We start from the raw sequence: 14,461 nt of genomic DNA, 5'->3' as shown, positions 1-14,461 counted from the left end.
AGGGCAGTGGCCTGAACAAGCGGGCCTGGTGAAGCTGCTTACATCGGCTACAAGAACTCGTTAAGGCTTAGCCACGGGCAGACTTGGCTGTGTAGTTATGTCTCTTGGGCTCGTCCAGCTGGTTTATCAACTTCCCGGAGGACAGCAAGGCCAACCTTCCAGTACGACTCTCCTTGTTTGGCATGATCACCAATGCTCAGCTGCTAGTAAGAAAGACAAAGATTGTACAGTGCAACCGCTGCTGGAAGTGGCATAACGCTAGATCCTGCGCTCGCCAGCCCCGGTGTCGACTTTGCGGCTCTACCCAGCATACTGAGGAGGGCCATAGCAATAGATGCAGTACCCAACCTCCCCACACCTGCCCTCCAAGGTGCCTACACTGCCATGGCCCCCACCCGGCTGACTATGAGCAATGCCTCCTGCGACCTAGCAAGGCAGGCACTCGATGCACAAAGGCCCAGCAAGCCGAGATTCGCAAGACTAGCTCCCTAGAGCTTGCCAAGGCACGCCTAGAGAGACAGTGCTGCATGCAAGTCCCAGAGCCTTCCCAGGACCAAATCATGGCTATGAACAGCCGCCCTTCACCCTTCCCCTTCCGCACGGCTACCCCCCCGCCACAGGAGCCTTTAGACTCTCCCCCGGTCACAGCCAGAGCAGTCCGCTTCGTATCTCCTAAGCCACAAAACAGCTTTGAAGTTCTGATGAACGAACAAATATGAAGTACCAAAATCACCCAAGGAAGGAGTCTATCGCTATACTCCAGCTGAACGTTGGCCGTATACCAGAAGCCCATGAAATTGCCCTCTCCCAGGCATACTCCAACCACATCGACATTATCCTTATACAGGAGCCCTACATTTACAGAGACCTGACTCGAAAGATCACAAAAAGGCACCCATCTTACGAGTGCTTCTCCCCAACTGATTCTTGGGAGATAAGTGGCATCCCTCGAGTTCTTACCTACATTCGTCGGAAAAATGGCATCCGAGCCTCCCAACTCCGCCCTGACTCAATAAGCCAAGAGACCCTCTCAGACCTTCTTCTACTCCAGATCTCCTCGTGCTCAGGACAATCTGCCTTGATATTTAATATATATAATGCTCCTGCTGGCGCAAAACGGGCGGGTGAAGCAGCGAGAACTCTTACTTCCTTGCTGGAGTCCTACTTCTCTCTGCCTACCCTGCTTGCTGGTGACTTCAACCTACACCACCACAGATGGCAGCCCTCACTCCAGCACGCACCCACTACCTTCGCAGAATCATTCACAGAATGGCTTGACAGGCTTGGACTACTGCTTACCTCTGAGATTGATATCCCTACACATGACAAAGGCAACGTCCTGGACCTTGCCTTTGTCTCTAGCTCCCCAACCCTCATAGGAGCCAGTACCAGGGTTGCACATCATCTAGACGCCACCTCGGATCATCGCCCACTTCTTACGAACCTGCCGTGGGAACAGGGACCTGTGGAAACTCCGCAAAGACTAAGATTTGACACACTAGACCACACCCGCTTCCTCACACTTCTCGCCTCTAATATAGCCAACGTCAGGAGCTCAGCAGAGAATGAAGATGAACTAGACTATCTTGCAAATGGAATTACTGCAGCCATCCACAGCTCATACACAGCCTCTGCAAACAAGTCAATACCCCAAGGGGGAGGCCAACGATGGTGGAATACCACGTGCAAGGAGGCATTACAAGACTACCGGGCAGGACTCTGCACACAGAAAGACTTCCGGCGGGTAACGCGGCGAGCCCGAGAACAGTATTGGAGAGACAAGATCAGCGCGGTAACCGAGAGCAAGGAGGTGTTTGATATATCAAGATGGCATAAGTCAACAGGCTCCTACCGCAGCCCCCCACTTAAGGACCCTTTGAGACCGGACAGCCCCCCAGCGGTAGCCTTACAAGAGAAGCGGGATATCATATCCCGGAACCTTCTTCAAAATACCGCTGAAGCAGGAGACATCCCGCTGGATACGCCAGCAGTCCCATCTAGCTCACTGCCATTCCCTGATGTAACCATGGCCCAAGTCGAGAAGTCAGTCCTACAAGCAGGGAATACAACCCCTGGGGCTGACGAGCTACCCACTGGTATAATCAAGGTGGCATGGCCCCTGATCAAAGACAGAGTCCTTGCACTCTATCAGGGTTGCCTTCGAACTGGCTATCATCCAAAGTGCTTTCGACACGCAGTTCTAGCAATAATCCAAAAACCAAATAAGTCTAACTGGTCTAGCCCTAGGTCATATAGGCCTATTGCCCTCCTGTCAGTACTGGGCAAAGGCCTCGAGAGACTAATTGCCCGGAACATGGCATGGATTGCTATCCAGTACAGAGTCCTGGCTAGTCAACAGTTTGGGGCCCTGCCTCTCCGCTCAGCAACTGATCTGACTACATCCTTGCTCCATGATGCAGAACAGGCCCTTAACCAAAGGCTAACAGCCTCACTCCTCACCTTTGATGTAAAGGGAGCCTTTGATGGAGTCCTTCCTGGGAGACTTATCCATCGACTGCGCTCACAGGGCTGGCCTGATAACCTAGCTCGCTGGGTAGCCTCCTTTGTCACAGGGCGAGTGGTACAAATCCGCATTGACGGTGAAATAGGACCAGCAACAGAAATACTCTGCGGCCTGCCACAAGGTTCACCAGTATCCCCTATTCTATTTATGCTCTATCTAGCCCCCTTATTCTGGCTTGGAGTTCCAAAGTCCAGGTTTGGATACGCGGACGATGGAGCTATCCTGGCAATCTCACCGTCTATTGAGGCGAACTGCCAAAGCCTATCCAACTCCCTACAAGAAGCCCTTGACTGGGCCGCTACGGAGGGGATCACCTTCGCGCCAGATAAATATGAACTGATCCATTTCTCACGCCGCAAGGCTGACCAGGATCCAAGCCACACACCAAGCATCGTAGCAGGCCCGGTCACAGTCTCCGAGAATACAACTCGCCCTTACCTGCGTTGGCTGGGGGTCCTCTTTGACAAGAAGCTCAGCTTCAAGTACCATGTCAGGGAGACAACCTCAAAGGCTCTGACAGTTGCAAATGCCCTCCGTGGCCTCGGGAACACAGTCCGGGGAATCAAGCCCTATCTCATGCGACAGGCGGTGATAGCCTGTGTGCTCCGGAAAGCCTACTTTGGCGCAGAAACCTGGTGGCCAGGTCGCTCGCGCCCCTGCCCCCGTGCAGGCTCTATCTCAAACCAGGTCCAGGGGCAACTTGATAAGATAGCTAAGGTTATACAGACAGGTGCTAGAGCAATTCTCCCTATCTACCGCACAACTCCCTTGCCTGCTTTATACCGGGAATCAGGGCTCCTACCAGCAGAAATTGAGCTTGATCATATAGCTACATCGGCCGCGATCCGTGTTCGTCGCCTAGACCCTTACCATCCCCTGCGCAGGAGGGCAGCAAAAATTGCACAGACTGGCTGGGCAACTAGCCGTTTTGCACGCCGAGTACTAGCCCTACCAGAATCAGAGCAGATAAACCCGCTGCAATATCCCCCTTGGCTCCCAAGGGAGGCACGGGCGGATGCTCAACTGCGAATAAAGGCACCTAACGGACTATCCAAGGAGCAGGCAGCTACCAACTTCCAAGACTTTTACTCCTCTCTCCCAAACACTGATATGAAAGTCTTTACAGACGGGTCTAAATTGCCTAACGGAATGGCAGGTGCTGGCTTTGCTCTATACCAGACAGGAAGACTATGTCTCCAATCATCGTTTTCTCTCGGGCTAAATAAAGAGCTTTTTGATGCCGAAGCAGAAGCAGCTCTCGCTGGTATAAAAGCAGCCATGCAGTATCATACTGCACGCTTTGCTACTAACCTCTGGGTCTGCCTAGATAACCTGGAAGTGGCCACTCGCCTGCTCTCGCCCTTTGCAGGCTCATCCCAAGAAATTTTCGAGACCGTCCGAACCCTGGCCTCGACCTGGCTTGAGCGGGAGAGGTTCCCCTACACTGACGGGGGCTCCGTACGTATCTGCTGGGTCCCTGGGCATGCGAAAGTCCCTGGGAATGAAGCAGCTGATCAAGCCGCGAAAGAGGGAGCTGCCTTAGAACCCCCTATCTCCCAAAAACATTCTTTTGCCTCGCTTAAGCGTCAAACAAAGGCTGCCATGATCTCTGGCCTACAGAAGCACTGGCAAGCCGTGGCCCCGCAGCCCTACCAAGATCTTTGCATCACCTCCTCCCCCAGGTGCCCTGATGAGCTACGCCTCCCGCGCCACCTTCTCGGGCGGATCCTAGCAGCTCGTACAGGGCATGGTGATTTTGCAGACTATCATGAGCGGTTCAACCATGAAGACGCCCATCTTCATTGCCGGTGCGGAGCCAGGAAGTCTCCAGTGCACTTCTTCTTCTGCCGAATAGTTAAGAGACGCCTACCCCAACCCCTAGGGCCCCCCTCCGAGATGATTCCCTTCCTTCTGGGAACTGCAAAAGGTGCAGCAAAGCTGGCTGCCTGGCTATCACAGACTCGGTTCTTTGATGATATCTGTCCAAGACGGCCCCTGCCTGAGCACGCCTGAGACAATACAATCCTTCTTTAAAAAAAAAAAAAAAAAAAAAAAAAAAAAAAAAAAAAGAGGAGGGGGGAAAGCAGAGACGCGGAGAATTGGCGGATCATAGTGCGGAGATGGATCCATGCAGCTGGCATCGCAATTTAACCTACTATAGCAGACCTTCCCCATGACTGAGGCAGCTATGCGAACGCGCCAAAGTCTCTTGTTTGTACATAGAACTAGCAATAGTTAGAGACACCCAGGGCTCACCCCCTGGCGGCCTTTGCCCCGATTGGGGATAGTGGAAAACGTGCAAGTCACGAGCCACGGCCGTAAAATACATACACACACACACACTATAGCCCTTATAGCTTAAGAAGTAATCTAGCTTATACTAATCTTATCTAAACTCTCTATCCTTAATAGGGTTTATTATTACCTTCCTATATATATTTATACTAATAATTAAGGGGCTTAGTTATTAAGCTATAACACAGAGTATTATGCTTAGACTAAGTATATTAATATTAGATATTACTTTCTTTATTAAGAGGTTATAGCTAGTAAACTAGAGTATCTATATATACTAATTACTAAGCAGGCAGCTAATGGCCTTACTAAGCCCCTAGTAAAGAATAGATTTATATAGTTTATTAAACAGCTAGGAATAGTTAATCTACTAGAGACTATTATACCTTCCTAATCAGGTAATAAGTTAAGCATGTATACTAACTTCAACTTAGAGTAAGGGGGGTGTAAATACTACTCTCTTGCCTATATTTCCTAAATAGGCTTAGTGCCTAGACATCTTATCTTAATAGCTCACATAAATATCTTCATTTCTCTCTCTTAGCTAGCGAAGATAGTTAGAATCAAGTTACTCATACTATTCTCACTCACACCCCTAATCTAGCACACTGTTCGGGCGATGGAAGTAGACTCTGAAAGCAGCACAGGTACAGAGAATTAGTCTCCCGATTGTTCTGATTCTTCGAACGGTTAACAGCAATGAGTTGGCGGCATGTACCATTCATCATATAGCTACCCAGCACACACTAACACTACAGCTGACTCGCTGGCTGAAGAAAACAACAAATTCACCAAGGACTGTACGCAGGAGTTGCAGATCATCACTTATACTTCACAACAACATGCACGCCTTCCAGAAGCGACCATGAGACAACAGACAAGAGGTTCGGAGCGCTCATGTACCTTAGTGTGGAACAATTCCTGAAGCTAGACATTATCCAAGAGATAATCGCGAGTCTGAATGAAGGCAAGTTGGTCCACGTAATGGAACAAGCTCTGAATGTCAAGATCTCGATTTCACCATACAGAAACGGGTCCAGTTCGAGGTCCTCTGCATGTCCCAGAAGCAACACATCGATCTTCTCAACCACTATCTCGCGATGAGGGTGCCGAGACCCTCGATATCGAGATGAATCCAAAGCTCAACTTGCACAGTTTACTCTCTCGCTTCTGTGCAGACAACCCGGAAAGAAGGGAAGAATGGTCCTCGAACAACTGCGTTAGATTTCGACGCTGAAGGCATTTAATGCGCTTGCTCGGCAGTTCTGGTGTTTCTCTGAAGAGGAGAGGGACGAGCGGGAGATGAAGCGATTCAATGCCATGAGTGGCAAGATGAAGTCATTCCAAAGTACTGGATTCCGAGGTAGTAGTGTTGGTTGCTTGTGATTATGGTAGGATACATAGCTTCTGATATGTTGTTATGTAAATGTTGCGGTCGCCCTGGCCGGCACATCTCGATGACTGATGTCGCGTCTCAGGTGTTAACTGTCTATTGACTTGCGCGGAAACAGCTCTTGGAGAGTTTAGAATAGCACAGCTATGATCAATGTGGCTCTGCACCTTCCCGAGGGCGAGACGTAGAAACAAACGGATGGATACCGCAGAGATACTGGGTGAGGGATGGAGATGCGAGGCCGGCTTCTGTGAGGAGGTTATCCGTTCATTGTAGTCAGGAACAGTATGGCCTAGGGATTGGTGCGATGGTTCTACTCGAGTATGAAGGGAAGCACCAGCTTGTGTCTACTGACAACTACCAAGGATAAACACCTGTCGTATGCAACAGCTGACCAACTTCCTCATCCCGTCTCCCTCTAGCACATCAATCAACGGTTGCACCGTTTGTGATTTGTGTGCTCGTGTAGCTTTCAGGCTTGCTTATGGTAGCTGGCAAAGACAGAATAACAGCTATTATAGGCCAGTGTCCTTGGAAGCTTCTCTTATGTTCTCTGTATATGTATTTCCCAGGGACTAGGGGTTATCGTGACTTGTGGGATAGCAAAGAACTGATAACTTGTGCTCCACCTCTAATTGTGTGTATTAGGAGAGACTAAAATGTTAACTGAACACCATCAACAATAAGATATCGACTCTTGCACGACGATTCAAGGGCGTGTCAAATCTCGAGTGCCATCCTTCCTGTCGCTATTCACACTCGGACCTAGTTTGAGCAAGTCTTCCACACCTTGTATAACTACAAGCGATATAAGACACAAGTGATCTTCTGCCAAAGACGGGGGTTCCCTCGCTGTCGCACTTTCCCTGACATAGGATATTCGTGTCGGATTGGCGCAACTGGATAGCTTACGCGTCAGGGGCATGTCCAGTGGACGAGCACTCGACTGGAATAAAACCGATAGGGGCCGAGTTCAGGTACGATGCATGCGGTGCAGAGAGATATGCTTAAAGTGTGAAGAATGATGACACATAATGAATCTATAGAAACATATGCACACTCCGACGTCTGTTTTAGTAGTGATATATATCAACCCATGGCGGAGAAACAGTATTATGGATGAGGCTACGAGTCACTGGACCGATAACCGTCATTTTCGCATTAAGTTAACTGGCTCTAACTTCATATGACCTTGATATCCGAACAACAGTCGGCAGACTCTAGTTATATGTGCTTGCTGGAGTACGAAGTACCCAGAAGAGCATTCAGGTTCCCCGCATTCCCTCCTGCACTATGAGTTGGCATGTGCTCATACCAAAAAGAAATTATGCCATCGGCTAATAGGCGATGATATCACTCAAAATAAGCCGTTCAAGAAGATCACAAGGCTTATCTCCCAAGGCTAGAGCAAATATTGATGACTGTTACCCCGCAGTTCTGTCTGTCGGCGCACTTGCCGCAGAAGTACATAAAATGATTCTCGAGGTATTCCAACATCATAGACTGTATTATAATGAACAAAAGTGCGAGTAATGGAGGTTGAGAGTATACTGTGATCCACGGATCTTCGCTGTCAACCGGATGCTGACGGGGGGGGGGGACCCCAGAAAGACTCGATCGATGCAATCGACAGATAGACCAGGATGGGATCCTTGTCTTTGTCGATCAATCCGAGTCCGGGTTGACGGAAGACACAAGGACAGTAGTGTGCAGACGACAACACAACATCATTACCGCACTGTCTTGGCTGGGCTACTTGCTAGACGAGTCAGGCAGATATCTGCTGGCACATGCCTATAACAGGTAGCACTATACATCATATCCAGCTCATAGGTGTCTGTTTCCTGAGAAAGAGTGCCATCCGAGTCGCTTGAAGAAGATTTCCCGCATTGTCCTAACGGAGTAATCTGATCGCATGGACCATGGTAAGACTCTGGCGGGACAAACCTACAAGCTGCCAAGAACGACGGATGGCTGTAGCCACCGTTATATGACACCGAAGAGGATGCTGCAGAGTTGATCTTTATGACTTTAACCAATGTTGTTTGTCAGTGCAGAGGAGATATGTCATCTACTCATCTTGACTTCACTTTGCGCGATGCGCATGGCCCACTTGGTCCCACTATGATGCACATCAGCCATGACTCGCGAGACGGTTTAATCTGTCTACGGGCAGTCATTCTACTGATCCCGATGATTCGGAAATGGCCGATTGGGAAGATGTATCCACTCGGACAACACAGCTGGCTGGATGCATGTAGCAAGCAAGCAAGGGATGCATTACTAGTTATGTCAATCCTCCGACAGAGAATAGGGGAATAAAGAAATTGCGGTCTGAGGTCACACGAATAACGAGACAACGCAGTATTCAATATCAGTATTGGAGGTCATCAAGTCTCCCTAATCCTTAGGTTTGGCCAGATCGCGATCGGCGGTCACCAGGCAAGGCTCAAAGAATTATTGTACTTAGTTCCAACTTTTCATTCGATTACCATCAGCCACACCAGGACTTGATGCTTTACTCCACTCCCGCGTTGGCGTTGCGACTTGCAAGCTCATCATTGGGCCGAATCGCGACATTGCCTGCGGTGGGATTACGCTTTGGGCCACTGTGCATGGCCAGCCCCAATCCTACCGACTCTGCACCCAGGTCATCTGCGGCACCAAGGGGTCGCCTGGATGAGGGAGATCTTGGCTTGCGGGAGGTTGCCGTGACTGCTGCGATGGCTGCATTCAGTCCAAAGGCTGAGAGAATATGGGGTAATCTCCGAGAGATTCCTCTGGCACCGAGTGGGCCAGGGAATGACATAAATAGAGCTGTTCGCTCCTGTGCAACCCTTTCGAACTCAATAATAACAATCCCGTATTAGTTTTCGTCATGTATCTATATACTCTCATCCTCCTCTTCCTGGCATCCGCCAACGTCAATGCCTACGCAAACCCCGGTGCCTGCTCCGGCAACTGCTGGACCCATGATCCCGGTCTGTACCAGCGTAAATCCGACGGGAAATACTTTCGCTTTGCAACGGGTGGCGGCATCCATATAGCCTCGGCGGACAGTCTGGAGGGCCCGTGGACGGACGACGGCTATGTCCTACCCAGCGGCTCTATCATCGACCTAGACGGCAAGACCAACCTCTGGGTATGCTCCCTTTTCCTTTTACTTCTGTCATGCCTCCTAAACATCCCAGGCCCCCGACCTGCACTACCACGATGGGACATACTACCTCTACTACGCGGTTTCCTCGCTCGGCTCGCAAAACTCGGCCACTGGAGTTGCAACCTCCAAGACCATGGAAGCGGGCAGCTGGACCGACCACGGCACGACCGGCATCGAGTCCACGCCCTCCAGCCCGTACAACACCATCGACGCCAACTGGATCGCCGTCGGCGGCACCCAGTACGTGAATTTCGGCTCCTACTGGAATAACCTGTTCCAGGTGGAGATGGAGAACGGTCTCAAAGTGAAGAGCGGCGCCACGCCGCACCAGATCGCCTATAATGCCAGCGGAATCCATCGCCAGGAGGCGGCCTTCATGTTCGAGCGCAACAATTACTTCTACCTGACTTTCTCCGGGGGCATTGCGCTGGGTTACAACGATACGTGGCCGGCTCCGGGCGAGGAGTACTTCATCGCGGTTTGTCGGTCGACTTCGGCAACGGGAGGATTCGTAAGTCGCAAGCACCCTACCTTGATTTGTCTTTTGATATCAGAGGCTGATCGTGAGTAGGTGGACAAGAACGGTGTTTCGTGCCTGAACAGCGGAGGAAGCCTTCTGCTCTCCAGCCATGATTTTGTCTACGGTCCCGGCGGACAGTAAGTCGCCCTCGAGGAAAGAAAAAGAATGAACTAACTTCTGGGCGCAGGGGCATCCTCCAGGACTCAAGCAAGGGGTTTGTCTTGTACTACCACTATGCGGACACGCGCATCGGCAAGGCCGTCGAGGACTATCAGTTTGGATGGAACCAGTTGAAGTGGGAGAACGACTGGCCTAGTGTTTGACCCTGAGCCATCCGTCTTTTCTGATTATACATATCGTTTTTTCATATATATTGATCTGTTTGTGGATATTGTTGGAATATTCAAGCGTTCAGCCACCGCCTCCACTGGGAGTGTGGAATTCGATAGTTATGCGAGGGGCGAATCTATGACTTACATTCGCTATTTGATCTTAGCCAGGAACAAGAATGCCCTATGATTTTGGGGAATACATGCCGGCCCGGATTTTTGAGTATTTCTGATCAATTTAGTCCACCGATCTCCTGAGACAATTTCGGAGAGGCCAATGACCACTCCGTATTTCCTGCCCTTCTCTTGCGTCACCCACAACAGATATCAGAACACTATTCTTCATAACAATAAATGATACACCTAAAGACCTCTATGTCTTTGCAAAGAGACTGTTTACCGATATTCGAAATGACTGTACGCGCCGGCCATGACTGGCGGTGGGGGTAGCTCCCTGCCGGACTTGCGACGACATACAAGTCCATCATACAGATCCCACAGCCCAAATTCGATCTCGAAGGGCTACTGTAAACTTTCAGAATGCCCCTGCACCGACTTGACGCACTCCAGATCATATTGTCAACCAGTCATCTCACCCAACAGGAAAATCGGAACTAATTCCGTAAGCTACCCCTCCAGATCAGCTTGATCCCGGCCCAAATCTGCCCCGCGTGGAACCGGCATCTATAAAGACGCAGTCTGGCCTTAGTTGTCAACATCTCGCGTTCCAAACCCCGCTCTTCAACTCATCAATCTTCTACTAAACTACTCTCACCTTCGGACACAATGGTCCTCAAGCTCCACGGATCGCCCTGGTCGACGTGCACGGCCCGCGTGCGCCTCGCCGCTCATTGAGAAGGGCGTCGATGCCGAGGTAGTCAACGTGGACCTGGCCAAGGGAGAACACCTGGCAGAGTCCTACCTGGAAATGCAGCCCTTTGGCAAAGTGCCCGTCCTGCAGGACACCGAGACAGGCGTCCAGGTCTTCGGTGCGTTCCCAGCCAGACATCGTACATAGTTCATGCTGATTGATGTTCAGAAAGCCGAGCTATTGCTCAATACATCATCGCCAAATACCGCGGCCAGGGAGCAGAGCTCGCACCCCCAGAGTCTGATCTGAAAGCCTATGCTCTGTACCAGCAGGTAGGTCCCACATCCAATATTTTGGGGGATTTGGGGGACTGCACTGACAACGCCAGGCCATGTCCATCGAACAATCCTACTTTGATCCCCCGATTGCACAGCTCGCCTACGAAAAGGTCTGGAAGTCCATGAAGGGCGAGGGCGAAACCGATGACGAGCGCGTCAAGGCCCTCCTGGCGCAGCTGGACCAGACTCTCCAGGGCTACGAGCGGGTGCTTTCCAAGCAGAAGTACCTTGCCGGCGACGAGGTCACGTTCGCGGATCTGTCGCATCTGCCGTATGGGGTGTTTGTGGAGCAGTTTGGGTTCGCAGACTTGATTGCAAAGTACCCCCGTTCCAAAAGTACTGGGAGGACTTGAAGTCCCGCGAGAGCTGGAAGAAGGTTTCTGCCTCGTCTTAGTGTGGCTTTTTGTTCTTCTCCGCCAGGCTCTTGTCTAGAGGAAGACAAAATGAGAAACATACCATTACGGCTTCCTAAATGGAGCACACTCCGGAGAAATTGTGAATCGCGCCGAATCGCCGCCCTAGGAGCGGTCTAAATAGCTGTAGATGTAGACGGCGGCAAGAGCGCAATTGCAATAATGCTCTGCTGGTGTTAGTTCCGCCAAGTGTAATTCATGACCATGCCTGCACTACAGCTGTGTCCAAGTCTGCCCGTTGATCAGAGCAACAGCGTTATAAAATGCTGAGCATGACAAGCGGCCGGCGGCCGATGCTCCAGATGATCTTTGGCTGTTCTGGGGGTGAACCGAGGGCGTTTTCGAGTTGGTTCTTCCTGTTAGGCTTCTGGCGGTCAAACGACGGCACATGGATGGTGGAGGATTGTCTATACTTGTGATCCTAGCTTGATGTGCGAGAGAGTGTTTAGCTTGGTTCTACTTGAGTGCCCAGGGCCAGAGGCGATTGACATATCTGCTGTTGCTGCCAAGAGAGAGAACGCGTTTCGATAATAGCATCATGGTACCATGAGAGGGACAGCCAGTAGTATCAATAACTGATTTTTATGGCGGACATTGCTTCAATGCGAACCATCTTTTCGATCCACTCTACTGCTCTACCCGCATTTCGCCTTAAGAGGACATGCCAAGCTAGTATCCTATCGCCGACAACAGCCTACATCATCGACAGAGGGAACAGGCAGAAGCATGAATCAAGTTACCAGTCTATTGGCTAGCTTATTTCTTCGCATTGTCCCTCGCAATCTGCGCATTCAGCAGATTCATCAACACATCCGGCGCGTCAAACTTGTCCATGAACACCTCCACCATGCGCAGTCCCTTGCCATTCACCAGCTGTTCATCCTTCAGCACGGCGTCACAGTCCGCCCACGTGCGAATCTCCCATGTCCGCGATGCGTACTCGCCCTCTTGATCCGCGCCGAATAGCTCGGGGGCCTTGAGATACCGCCACCGGGCGACGTCGTTGTACGCCTGGTTCCGGCCATGGATGCACCGCTCGATTGTATAGCCGTCATTATTGATCAAGAAGACAATGACGTCGAGTTTGTGGTGGATGATCGTGCTCAGCTCTTGGACGGTCATTTGGAAGCTGCCGTCGCCGATGAAGAGGATTGTCCGGGCGGCGGAGAGGTTGTGGTACTCGTTTCGCGCAATCAGATCACGCTGCGCGTAGCTCGCTCCCAGGGTAGCCGGAAGCATGTATCCGATGGACAGCCAGGTGACGGGCTTGAAGAGACGCGTCTGCGGGGGGAGCACAAAGTCATTGGCGCCGTAGCCGGGCGTTCCTGTTTCACCGAGGACGATATCACCCGAGCGGAAGAAGGGTGACAGTCGTCTCCAGAAGCCTGCAGTCTGGGTCACGAGGTCGGTAGGAGGCACTTCGGGGAGTACCTGGGCCGAGGGGTGAACCAGGTTATGCTGGTGCACGGGGATCTTGGAGGGGTCCAGTCGCTGGGTGAGCTGCTGAATAAAATACTTGGCGGGAAGATCACGGTAAATGTCTTTATTGACTTGAACGGAGGTTGGGTTGAATAGAACGCTCGTCTCGTCCTGCGGTCTCACCATGAAGATGTAGGTGTTGGTGTTGCTAAAGTGTGGTCCGAAAGCCAGGACCAGGTCACACGAGTCGACAAATTCTTTGTGAGCAGGCCGATACACTCCGTAGACATTGGGTAGAGTCTCGTCAACCAACCCTTTGCCGAAGCCGGACGTAAATGTTGGCCAGCCCGTCGTCGTGACAAACTGATTCACTTCATTAACCGTACCAAACGCTCTTGTCTCCCCGTCCACCAGAATCATGGGCTTCTTCGCGTTGTAGATTCTCTCCAGCACAGCCGTCAGGGCCGCCTCCTCCACCTGGGGCTGGCGTACGGGAGGCGGGATCTCGATCTTGGACGCCAACCCCGCAGTGGGGACAAGGACGGGGACCATGTCCACGGGAATAGTAATGCGCACCGGACGACTGTGCAGCAGACACTGCAGCAGGATCCTGTCGATCTCGGCAGGCGCTGTGCGGTGATCACTCAGGCTGACTTGCGCAACGGTCACATGTTCCTGCATGCGGTCGAACCGCTGGTATTCGCCATCAATAAAGGTATGATGGATCATTGCACGCGACTCCTGCGAGGCGCGCATGGGAGTCCCCACAATGTGCACGACTGGAGCTCTCTCTGCATAGGCGCCTGCGATGGCATTGACGGCGGATAGTTCGCCTACTCCAAACGTGGTCACCAGCGCACCGATACCTAGTAGAATCAGCGTCCGTCAAGGCAGTAGGAGGAAGCATGGCAAGTACCTTTGATCCGCGAGTACCCATCCGCAGCATACCCTGCATTGAGTTCATTGCAGTTTCCAACCCACTTGAGTCCCGAGGGTACAACGTGATCCAGAAGAGTCAGGTTGTAATCACCAGGGACACCGAATATAGAGTCTACACCCAATTGACGCAGACGTTTAAAGAGGTATTGCGCGAGGGGTAGAGTGTCGGAGTCCATGTTGAGTCGTCTTTGTTTCTGACTGTGTGTTCTGTGCCTTTCACGCCTTGGACCGTCACTTTTGGCCCCGTTCCTGGATATATGCCAGAAGGAAGATCAACAATGGGGAATCTGCGACATCAAAAAGATGCGGGGGGCATATAC

General features: G+C 51.3%; 4 protein-coding genes across 4 annotated transcripts; 3 read left to right on the top strand and 1 right to left on the bottom strand.

Annotated features, from left to right (window-relative positions):
* Positions 1 to 715: 715 nt before the first annotated feature.
* On the top strand, positions 716 to 4,537 carry AFUA_6G00780 (uncharacterized protein; the record flags this gene model as incomplete). The annotated part of the gene is made up of 1 exon (XM_077804921.1): positions 716 to 4,537. One exon carries the CDS (start codon positions 716 to 718, stop codon positions 4,535 to 4,537), a length of 3,822 nt encoding a protein of 1,273 aa, XP_077661057.1.
* A 4,188-nt stretch (positions 4,538 to 8,725) lies between these two features.
* AFUA_6G00770 (putative extracellular arabinanase) lies at positions 8,726 to 10,252 on the top strand (the record flags this gene model as incomplete). The annotated part of the gene is made up of 5 exons (XM_726386.2): positions 8,726 to 9,002; positions 9,083 to 9,354; positions 9,404 to 9,883; positions 9,944 to 10,029; positions 10,080 to 10,252. 5 exons carry the CDS (start codon positions 8,726 to 8,728, stop codon positions 10,213 to 10,215), a joined length of 1,251 nt encoding a protein of 416 aa, XP_731479.1. The 3' UTR covers positions 10,216 to 10,252.
* A 98-nt stretch (positions 10,253 to 10,350) lies between these two features.
* On the top strand, positions 10,351 to 11,723 carry AFUA_6G00760 (glutathione S-transferase family protein; the record flags this gene model as incomplete). The annotated part of the gene is made up of 4 exons (XM_726387.2): positions 10,351 to 11,055; positions 11,081 to 11,210; positions 11,261 to 11,364; positions 11,421 to 11,723. The coding sequence occupies exons 1-4, from the start codon at positions 11,008 to 11,010 to the stop codon at positions 11,721 to 11,723; spliced, it is 585 nt and encodes a 194-aa protein (XP_731480.1). The 5' UTR covers positions 10,351 to 11,007.
* Positions 11,724 to 12,539: 816 nt separating this feature from the next.
* On the bottom strand, positions 12,540 to 14,317 carry pdcB (alpha-keto acid decarboxylase family protein; the record flags this gene model as incomplete). The annotated part of the gene is made up of 2 exons (XM_726388.1): positions 12,540 to 14,068; positions 14,119 to 14,317. The coding sequence occupies 2 exons, from the start codon at positions 14,315 to 14,317 to the stop codon at positions 12,540 to 12,542; spliced, it is 1,728 nt and encodes a 575-aa protein (XP_731481.1).
* Positions 14,318 to 14,461: the final 144 nt, after the last annotated feature.

This window comes from Aspergillus fumigatus, chromosome 6 (genome assembly GCF_000002655.1).
Source record: "Aspergillus fumigatus Af293 chromosome 6, whole genome shotgun sequence".
Taxonomy (NCBI): domain Eukaryota; kingdom Fungi; phylum Ascomycota; class Eurotiomycetes; order Eurotiales; family Aspergillaceae; genus Aspergillus; species Aspergillus fumigatus.
The sequence above is the reverse complement of the archived record's forward strand: the minus strand, read 5'-3'. Positions and strand labels throughout refer to the sequence as shown.